Here is a 10,861-nt window from a genome sequence, read left to right on the forward strand (position 1 = left end):
TCCTTTAATTTTGTTGATCTAAGAAAAGTATTCACCCTTCCACTCAAATCATAAATCCTTTAATTTTGTTGATGTGAGAAAAGCATTCACCCTTCCACTCGTCGTGAATTTATGTATCATAAATAAATAAAACTTCCATTACGTTTGCTTATATGGCGGTGTTATCTTTTTGCCTACATGTCAGCCACGTCGGATCTACCTGGAAACAAAATAAGAAAAATCCACGTCATTTCCCTCCGGTTTCTAATTAAACAGGGAATATCCATGTCAGATTCTAATTCCCCCTCACCCGCTTGTCTTTTGCTTTTTTACTATTTGAGCTTTTTCCCCCCTTCGATTCTTCATCTCTCTCACCACCAAATCCCTAATTCAATTCCGCCGCCATCAAATTCCATGTCGACCGTCCAAATCAACCGCTCCGCCGCCAATTCCGATGTCCGATTTTCGAAGCAAACAACCGCCCTAGCCAAACCCGTGATCCGAGAAACCCCAAACCCACCCCGAAACCCGAGAATCCAACCAAAGCTTGTGCGGATCATACACGCCGACGCCGACGCAACCGACTCCTCCAGCGACGACAACGAGGACAGCGTCGTGCCGACGGTGAAGCGTCGCGTCAGAGAGATCAACCTCGAGGTCTCTTCGCCTTCCTCTGCTTCGTCTTCTCCGCCTTGCTCCGGTCGTCCTAAGCTGTCCAAACGATCTAAGCTGCAACCGAAATCGGGCCCGGACCGCCGGAAGGGGTTCGTCGGCATCCGGCAGAGACCATGGGGCAAGTGGGCTGCGGAGATTCGAGACCCGAATCAGGGAAAACGGCTTTGGCTCGGAACCTTCGACACGGCGGAGGAAGCTGCGGCGGCGTACGACAGAGCTTCGCTGATGCTCAGGGGCCCTCGTGCAGTCACTAACTTTCCTGGAGCTAGGGAGACGGTGGTCGCTGATGAGGTGGTCGCCGCTGCGGAAATGGGCCATGGGGAAGGAGGAGGAGCAGTCGCCGCCGTGGGTGGAGGAGAGGGGGCCGCAGATTGTCTTTAATCTTATTCCCTCCTTTTTAAAATTAGAATAATTATTAAAAATATAATTCGAATTTTGTATTATATTGTGCTTCGTACGGCGCCAAACTAATTTAATCTTCATCTTATCCGAAAATTAAAAATTAACATATCGTTGACGGATTGACTAACCAACAAGCGACCGAGGGCTTTGACCAAATAAAGAAAACAACCGACTCAAGTGAGACAAAGCGAATTTGCCCAAAAAACGAAACAAAGTGAGACAAAGCTAGTTTCAGGAATAATGTAATTAAGGAAAATCATTTAGTGAAACGAATCAAGTTTATGTGATATTTAAAATATAATTTCAACTTTGAAGAGCGATATATGATTAATTCTTAAACTAATTAATTACATGACTAATATTTCGTGCATTAAACCTTGAGCATATAAGTACTTGTACCTAATACGTACTTTTTTCTCCAAAAAATGAGAATTCAAACTCGGACTTTTTTTTCGATATTGGAATGAGAAGTAGTCGAAGCAAATTACAATACGCTTTTTTGTGATGAATTCATCTAAACGTTTAAACAGATTGTCAAAGTTGTGTCTGGCCACAAAGGATGAAACCATGAATAAGGGTCTGAGCAGCACGCGTTTTATCTGGAGGTCCGGACACGACAACCAGGGTTTCCAACGATCCAGGTTTTGAATCGTGAACAATCACATGTGCGCCTGAGATCTGGAATGATTTGTACCCATGAAAACGGACGCGTTACAACACAGTTCAGCACTTCATTGCCAATCTTGAGCGCAATGATATCAAACTACAAAGAGGGAATATAACCAACCTGCCGGATCTGGCTCAGATTACCGTTCTTCTCTCCATGAACGTGAGTTATCAACGTCTGAGGAATCGTGATCTCCACTGTTGTGCTGGTTAAGTAAGGTTGTTGACTTCCACTGCTTAAGTAAAATTTGCAGAAAAAGTTAGAATGCACAGTAGTAGGCAGTAGCAGTATCACATGCTTTTATCTTCTTGTTAGCATGGATAAAATTGCAGAGAAATACAACTATTTATTTTCAGGACAAATTCAAATCAGATTTATGTGTCCAGTCAATTTTACCCAAATATTATTACTAACAGGGGGTTGATAATGTCGCAAACGTACGATAACTGAATTCCCTGAGGTAAACATGGCGAGTATTGACAGCATGTAGTGCGCTCTAGTAATAAAATTTACCCCATCTAATCACAAAACACTTGGACTTCAATAGCAGACAACAAATGTTTCCAGGGGATAAGAAATATTACCTTCGTCGAGACCCATTTCTTGAAGCCAAGCCTGAACCAACATCAGCAGCTCCTCTAGGGGTCCCACAGCTTACTCCCTAGAAGTATCGACTCAATTTGGTTTAACAAAAATATTAAAGATCACTGGTGATAGATTGAAACCCCCTCCATTATTGACCAAAAAAAAATAAAAAAAATAAAAAATATATAACTATTAGGTTGTTCAAAGTGTAAGACACCCACCTGGGGAGTCCAAGCCCTTGGAGAAGGACTCTCAAATGTTGGACCATGTCCTGGTCGCTCATTACCAAAAGAATAGGGAACTCGGTCCATGTGAGCTGGACCGTTGTGATCCATACCATGAGAAAATGAAGGCTGATGATCAGGAGTTTGTGATGGAAAAGCAGAATGATCAATTCCATGATGGAATCCAGGTGAAGGATAGGGACCAGGGGAGGCTGGGTTATGCCTCGGTCTAAAGGAGGGGGGAGGCATCTCGGGAAATGGAGACATATAGGGCGGGCCACTGAAATTAGCATAAGGGGGTCTCATAGGGAAAATTGTTTCCCGAATCCTACTTGTTATATGAAAGAGTGCATCCTGTACAGAAGGCAAGCTTCCAATAACCTGCCATAAAGCACCAAGAGGTTATTCTTACTGTATTTAGCAAGAATAGGATTCATAAATGAAAACCTGTGGACCAAAAACAATTGACAGAGAGAAGAAGATTGATATTTATGCAATTAGATCAAAACACATAAACTATGTTACTAGTACACTTCTGAACCAAACGAGTGTTTCAAATCCAGTAAATCAATCGACTGTTAACATAAGTCTAACAGCCAATCACTTTATCCGGCACAGAGACATCATAATGGACTCTGACAAAATTCAATCCAAAAATTAAGGTAGATTTTATCGTTTAATATTGTCTGCCTATCTTCCTGCAGAAACACACAATATCATTACTTAACTAATCTGATTATAATTAAATATCACATTTCTAATGATGTGGTCGGCCAGTCTACACAAAGGATGGCAGACCGGAAATCTAAACAGACATTGACCTGGGCAGATTTAACCTCCTACCAGGTCTGATCTTCAACTTCTCCAAAGCTCTTTTAATAAAAAATTAAACTTTCATTGCATGATACGTTTTCTCTACTACGTCAACAGCCCACGAGCTTTTTTTAGTAAATGCAAAAAAGTTTACCTTCTTAGTTGTTTGCAGATAAAGCAGAAAAGTTAATTCCAATTATACTCTTAACAAAATATCAATGAGTATCAAGCACCACTTGGATTAGTTTACGACTTCCAATCTCCCAACACTTTCATAAAAATTTTACCAAAACCAGATATATCTGGTATAAATTTTCAGAGGGAAACAAATTGAAGATTAAACACCGCGAAAAACGGAAGGAATGTGGGTTATAATAATGTCTGCGGCCAATATAAGCTTAATATACCTGTACAACTTCATCATTTTGGTAGCTACCCTTCTGGACTTGTTCCTTTGGAAAAATTCGTATACTAGCACCAGTAGCTCTTCTCATTTCTGTAATAATGAAACCTCCTTTACCCAATAAACAACCTATCTGTTGTGGATGTACAAGAAGCCTAGCAACCACTGCAGCACCAGGTTCAAACCCAATCTCTGCAATTCGATGATGTGCACGAATAACAGCTTCCTGTGCCGGGGAATATTTTTGCTCTGGATTCTGCAATGAACTTCCAACATTAAACTTGAAATCCTTTCGTTTTGTTTTATTTTAATTTTATGGTATCAGGAACCAAACATAAAATGTACAAAATGTTTCTGTAAGTAATGATAAAATGGCAAGGCAAATACAGTTGGCCTCTAGTACCTCTTGTGCAGATATGATAACAACCCGCTCATCTGAATCAGGTGCACAATCAGCAATCTTAATTGATGCACCAGTTTCACTTTGCATAGTCCGAACAATGGAGCCACCCTTCCCTATCAGACTGCCAACCTTATCAACATGACATAGCAACTTGAATACCACCTCTTCTTCCATAGCCATCCTGTGACCACGTCCAATATTTTCAGTCCCGGGATTAGAAGAATAATTCCTTGAGTGATAATCTGACGCATTAAAGCCAGGCCCAAAGCCCCGATGAGCAATAGGGTCAACTTGTGCAGGCATACCAGTTCCGTGAATCGATCCCCCTGAAATTTTGGTAGCACCAGAGTTAGCTACATCTTCCTTAGGGTTATCCTGAAGACAACCTGAAACAGACAGAAGTGCTTTCTTCACTGCTGAAAAGTCTCCTGTTATCTGCGTATCAAACCAACATGAATAAAGCCCTAAGTAATACATTAGCACAACAAAAACCTAACATGTTATTTGCACCCCTGCAGTAGGTGAAGCATGCTTCCCTCGTAGTGTTAGCAATCATTGTCCTGTTTGTCTTTATTCACCCTTTTCTGCCCTTGGGCAGGTTTTGAGTTAAAGTCCTACCATCTTTGCCTGGATGAAACATCCTAGTAATGTAGTTTTACCGAATATTCATAATGTGGTCTTCCTCATTGATGCAAATGTTTAATAAGATATGAAGAGCACTCACTCACATTTATGAAACATATACTTAGCAAAAGAAAGAAAATAAATCAATCACATTTTAGAAATTTAGCATATAAATCATGAAATACAGAACTTCTTGCACTTGCTTCTCACACCAACACATAATATGCATGGACATGTGGTTTAAGTCTAAGCGCGAATATCTAGTACATCAATGTGCTGAGAAAAACTTCGGTGGGACTATCTAGTACATCAAATTATGCATTGAAATTCGAACTGAGAAACTTCTTCTCCGTCTCAACACACAATGATGCTTAGTGGTTAGTCATACCATATTAGCCATGATGACGGGGTATGAGCGCCAGTTCTACATAAGTTCCGGCGTTAATGTAGTTCCTCAAAACTGTTATATACCATTTTAAGAAACCACACAATATTACTACTTGCATCATTAAAAAAAACTCATAGTAATTGCAACGAGTAACAACTACAAGAATCTCAAAGATTGTGCATTGATCGCCAAAACAAAACAGACAGAGCACATAAAAAAGGGAATAAGCTACCTAAAGAGCACAGCAATTACAAAGTACCAACATTTCTATCATGTCCAATGCAAGTAAATGAAAGCAATCGAAACCCAAAAAAAAGAAGCATTCTTTACCTGAATCAACTCATCTGCAGGGGATGCACACGGCGGAATCTGGTCTCTGGGCAAAACCCTAACGTGGGCTCCACTCTCCTGCCTAATCTTCTCCACAATCTTGCCCCCTCTCCCAAGCACACACCCAACCTGGCTGCTTGCCACCAGCAACCTACAACACACCAAGCCGCCGCAGCCGCCGCTATTACCCTTTTCTGCTTCACCGGCGTCGTCAACCGTCACCTTCCCGAACACCCTAACCAGGGCTTGCTGGGCAGGCGACCTTTCTGCCTTGTCTAGGGTTTGGGCGGCGTTATTGGGCGATTGGGCATTTGGTTCGGCGAAGATGAGGACGACGCACTCGTCGCCGCCATGGGTTGGGTGTTCGATCCGGACCTTGGCGCCGGGGGTGGAGCCCAGTTTGGGGATGAGGGCGGCGGTTTTGGAGGATGGGCAGAGCAGGCGGAAGAGGGCGGCGGCTTCCATCGATGATCGAGGTGGTCGCTAAGTCTGTTAGTCAGCAAGCTGCAGCAGCCAGCATCACACTCCCTCACTCCATTAACTGGGATTAGTCAAAAACGAACGAGAAAGGACAATTAAAGCTTATATATTTTAACCCAGAAATTTAGTGGAAATTTAATTATTTTATATGTTGTTTTTTTTTTTTTGGGTAAACATTTGTTGTTAAGAAAATACAAACTTTATGGCATTAGCGTTAGGCCTGACATTTTGAACCCGATCTGTTAATTTTATCTGATCAGATCCGATTCGTTAAAATTAATATTCAGATAAGTGCTAAATTGTTCAGGTGGTTAACGTGTCAACCCATTAATCACACGTTAAATAACATGTCATTTGGGTGAACCTGCAAAAAAGTATCGATATGCTTGTTGATATTGAATGGTTGGAACTTGTATGTACATGTATCTTATCTAAGAATAACAGTTAACTTAATAATCATACTTAATAATCATGTCAAAGTAATAGACGTAAAAACTTTCACTCTTAGACCATCTCCAACTGTTGGACTAAAACCAAATTTTTTAGCCTAAACAATTTAGCTTTTAGCCCAAAAATAGCTTTTATGCTCCAACTCTTCTTGCCTAAAATTTTAGACCAGGATTATTAAAGAATGAACTTAGGCTTATTTTTTTCTTAAATTTATTTATTTATTTTTTTTAAATATGTAGACTATCGTAAATTAATTCTATAAACATTTTAACTAAAAATATTTAAATTCCAATAAATATTGAAAAATCACTAAATCTATATATGAAACTCATGAAACACTATAGAAGAATATGAAAATCATGATAGAGATGTATAAACACAAAATTTGGAAATGGTAGAAAGAAAAATTGGAATAATTGTAGGAGAAATGTGAGTTTTGTGTGGATGTTTGAACAAATACATAGGTATTTATAGAGTTTTTTGGTAAATTTTGAGTTAAATAATTTTTTTAATTATTTTAGTCGTTGGATTTAAATTTGGGCCGTTAGATCTTTTTTTTTACTATTAGATTTGATTATATTTGATATCAGCCGTTGGATTCAATAAATATATAAATATAAAAACAAAAATATATAAATTTGAATCTAGGCCGTTGAATCAACCAATGGCCTGTTGATCGCGATCATCAGATCAAAGTAGCTGTTGGGATGCCTAGGAAAGGTGGCCGACAGGCCCATGTGGGTGGGGCCTTGTCTGTCTGAGGGTCACGCATCAGGCGAGTGGGTGGGGGGGGGGATTGGCGCACAGACGCCGGGTTTCACTCATTTCGGTGAGGCCCACACCGAATCCTAGGCTAAATTTTGGGGGGAATTTGGCTTTTAGCTTTTAGCCCAAAGATTTGCCTTGGATTGGGGTTGGGGGGGGGAATAGGGGGGAAAATTTGACATTTAGCCTATGGTTGGAGATGGTTTTAGGGTACTCATCCATATTGAGGTCCGAGTTTAATATTTTCCTCATCTTTTATATCCAAAATGAAAAGCACGTACTCGTTTCCCAAGCTTAGATCGGGATGGTTTCAATTTTTACCGGTCTCTATTTTTTATTTTTTATTTTTTTTATTTGTGGAATGGTCTCTATCTTTTATTATGTTTACAAATATGGAAATAAGAATAATTGGAAACCTTCTGATACATTTTTTCCCCAGAAAATCTTCAAACACATTTGAAATTTATTTCCTTTTCTTCCAGATCCCAATTTTTCTTTGTACATTGTCATTTCAAATACACTAAATGGTCATCAAATACATTGTCTTGGTCCACAAATTAGCAAGATTAACATTTTTAAAAAGAAAAAAAAAGGAAAAAAAAAATCTCACCCAGAAAAAAGAAAACGAAAGGAAAGGAAAAAAGGGGCCAAATTTTGCATGGTTGAGAATTCCAAAACCTAAACCCAACCCTAATCCTATACCCCTATCCCTCACCAACCCACCACCCTCCCTATAAATTGGCCCAATTACTGAGTGTTTTTGCACCAACAAAAAGTAGCCTTCTCGCGTGTAATCGGAGTCAATTTATACACAGTTAGAATGTGGATGATGTTGGAAGTTTTGAAACTTTTGTCCCACATTGAGAAAAACAAGATTCTCAAGGATCTTTATATAGATTTAATGCTTTAGTATAATAATTACAATAAGAGCCATTTGGAAATGGATTGAAGGCTTGGGGCTTACCGTTTGGTACATGGGACGGGACGGGACAGAATCGTCCTATGTTTGGTGCGCCTAAAAACTGTGGAACGGGTTGTCCCATGGGATGAAAATTGGTTGATTTTTCGTTCCACCTCTTCCCCCTAGAACGACACATCCGTGAAACACAAATTTATAACATTTTATGACAAAATTTATCCTTATCTTTTTCAATATTTACATTATCTGTTCCGTCATGTTCCGTCTCGTCCCGTCTCGTTCCGTCCCGTTTGCGTACCAAACGGTACCTTATGGTTGTGTGGATTAGGCTTGTATAATATAGCCTAAATACAATTAATATTAATTAATCAAGACAAGGGCCTTGGGCCTTAGAATTTAAAATTAATCTAATTCATTAATTTTAATTTTCGGATTAAGTTTTTTATTAATTTATTAATTAAAAACATTTTGATTAAAAGACACAGCTCTTAGAAAGAGTTGTGTACCTTCAAATACATTGAACATGTATTTGAAAGGGTGTAAAACAGCATATATATCTGCAATCACAGTTTCCAAATGGATGATCTTTTCTTGCTCTTTCCTTCTGTACGAATTTTCTAAAGAGTAAACACACAAAAAGCAAATTCGATAGAGTTCTAGAATCCTGTGCGGATTGTAGAATTAGGTAATTGAATCCTGATCGAGCAGACGTTATAGAACCACAAGCACATGAGTGGGACGAAAATACTGTTTGAAGGACATAGCTTTTACGCTAGTCTCTACCTTCTGTAATCAAGTTAGTAACATTAATTTCTGTATTTATTGTGTAATTTTCGTTTTGTATATCAAGTATATTTTGGTTAATAAAATATTAGAATTTATGTTAGTTTTGTTTATTTCTGAATTGTTCTCCAACTGATGCTAGCTTCAGAAACTCTAGATGACAGTGAAGACGAAGCTGATGAAGAATACCTTACGGTTCTCAACTCAACCATCGAATCGCTGATTTACCAGAGAGGTATTATACAAGACTTTTTAGCACGTAGTTTTCAAATTTTCAGATTCATTTTTCAACTTCTAATATGTTCTTGGTGTCTTTTATTTTTCGATAATTATAATCCAAGATCACAAATTAAATATAACATGGAAATATATATACATGTATTATTTATTTACGATGCTGTCTTGAATATACATTCATCTGTATGACAGAAACAACTCTTCTGATGCAGATGAGGAAGCCACTCGGGAAAGCTGTAGGGTTTGTCCTCGAGCTTCAACATGCAGAGTTGCACTTCTTGTGTGGCTTGGCTTAGTTGGGTTTCTCAACAGACGCTACAGGGACTGCAACTGCCGCACGTGTGTCTTCCTGATGCTGAACCAAAACGTTAAGCCCTATAAGCCTCCAACCCAGAAGCATCCTTGTTTTGGCATAGCTTCATAAAATTCATAATTGAAGATTTAGGGCTCGTTTGGTGGACTGGATGAGCGTAATCTAAAACTGGACACGGGAGGCGCATGCAGTACTTGTAAAGATAGGAGAAATACAATGGCCTCCAACTATCGTTATTTAAGTGCTTCGATTCAAATGAATTTTCTTTCAAAATACCAACTGAGATGTGTAAATTCAAGTAGAGGTTCTGTCAAGTGACGATATAAACCTTTAAAGTTGTTAGTCTGTAAATATCTGTAAATTTGTATACTCCTGTATTTTGTCTTATTTGAAAATGAACAGTGAATTCTATAAGTCTTGATTAATATCGAGTTCATATCCTAAATTTTTAGGAATACTAAAATGTTTTGATATTATGCCAAGTAGTTGTGTACCCCAAGGAATAATTGATCAACCTAAAATATCGAGCTTTCGGATTAGGACTGATAAAAAAAATGAAAACTTTGGTACAGGACGAAACGGAGAGGGAGCAAAGATGCCCTCAGATGAAAACAAAGAGGAAGAAGAAAGAGACGGAGAGGTTATAATTTTGTATTCCACGGATGTGGAACGAGTCGTTCCAAAAGAATGAGGTGGAACGAAAATTCACCCAAAATTCATCCCGTGGAACAGCGCGTTCCACCTGTTTTAGGCACACCAAACGTGGGACGGAACGTCTCGTCCCACTCCGTTCTGTCCCGTCACGTACCAAACGGTACCTAATTGACCAAAATCTTAGACCAAAACTTTATTAATTTGAATACTTTGAAAGACAAAATGCTAAATTACAAATTAATTAAGAAATTAATAACAAAAAATAATAATTCCTCGCTGTAATCATGCAAAGTTGATACCATATGAGGATTTTGAATTATTTCCTCAAATTTAAAATGTGCGATTAGATTTTATTTTTTTGAGTTACAAAAAGTGGAAAACTTAACATTAAAAGCAACGGGTACATTTTACATAAAAAAATTCGGTACATTTACATGACAAAGTGGTACATTTTTAATGAAAAATAGGTACATTATAAATAAGGGGTGTGCTATCCACACACCATATTTTACTTCTTACACACCCCATTTTACTTCTTACACATCCCTTGTTAATTTCTATCCGTTGATTTTCTTCAATTTATCTTATCCGAAAGCCGAAAATTAGAAAGGTATGTAAAAAGTAAAATGGGGTGTGTGAATATCACACCCCTATAAATAAACTATGGGTACTGTCACACCCTAACCGGAATCAAGGCGTGCTGGCCGTCACGTGAAGGTGACATAACCAAAAGTGCAAGTGATGAAAGAAAATTGTGAATAAATTAA

At 38.6% G+C, this 10,861-nt stretch overlaps 2 protein-coding genes across 3 annotated transcripts; one reads left to right on the top strand and one right to left on the bottom strand.

The window, feature by feature from the left end:
* The first annotated feature begins 69 nt into the window (after positions 1-69).
* LOC103421755 (ethylene-responsive transcription factor ERF069) lies at positions 70-1,097 on the top strand. Its single transcript, XM_008359797.4, has one exon. The coding sequence runs from the start codon at positions 178-180 to the stop codon at positions 1,033-1,035; it is 858 nt and encodes a 285-aa protein (XP_008358019.3). The 5' UTR covers positions 70-177; the 3' UTR covers positions 1,036-1,097.
* Positions 1,098-1,482: 385 nt separating this feature from the next.
* Positions 1,483-6,091, bottom strand: LOC103421754 (KH domain-containing protein HEN4-like). Of its 2 annotated transcripts, none has more exons than XM_029108203.2 (7): positions 5,494-6,091; positions 4,152-4,586; positions 3,753-4,004; positions 2,530-2,913; positions 2,308-2,384; positions 1,844-1,955; positions 1,483-1,734 (listed from the first exon to the last, which is right to left on the bottom strand). In XM_029108203.2, the coding sequence occupies exons 1-7, from the start codon at positions 5,956-5,958 to the stop codon at positions 1,591-1,593; spliced, it is 1,869 nt and encodes a 622-aa protein (XP_028964036.2). In that variant the 5' UTR covers positions 5,959-6,091; the 3' UTR covers positions 1,483-1,590. The 2 variants fall into 2 exon arrangements, with proteins under 2 accessions (XP_028964036.2, XP_028964035.2); XM_029108202.2 differs by having other exon boundaries at positions 1,844-1,958; positions 5,494-6,063.
* Positions 6,092-10,861: the final 4,770 nt, after the last annotated feature.

Source organism: Malus domestica, chromosome 09 (assembly GCF_042453785.1).
Source record: "Malus domestica chromosome 09, GDT2T_hap1".
NCBI classification, from domain to species: Eukaryota; Viridiplantae; Streptophyta; class Magnoliopsida; order Rosales; family Rosaceae; genus Malus; species Malus domestica.

What these genes read in the sequence shown, in the direction of transcription:
- LOC103421754 (XM_029108202.2), bottom strand. Translation starts at nt 5,958, where the DNA reads ATGGAAGCCGCCGCCCTCTTCCGCCTGCTCTGCCCATCCTCCAAAACC. An exon ending in TTATCATATCTGCACAAGAG is followed by an intron (nt 4,005 to 4,151) that starts GTACTAGAGGCC and finishes AGTTCATTGCAG; the next exon opens with AATCCAGAGCAAAAATATTC. An exon ending in AGAAATGGGTCTCGACGAAG is followed by an intron (nt 1,959 to 2,307) that starts GTAATATTTCTT and finishes ATTTTACTTAAG; the next exon opens with CAGTGGAAGTCAACAACCTT.
- LOC103421755 (XM_008359797.4), top strand. Translation starts at nt 178, where the DNA reads ATGTCAGCCACGTCGGATCTACCTGGAAACAAAATAAGAAAAATCCAC.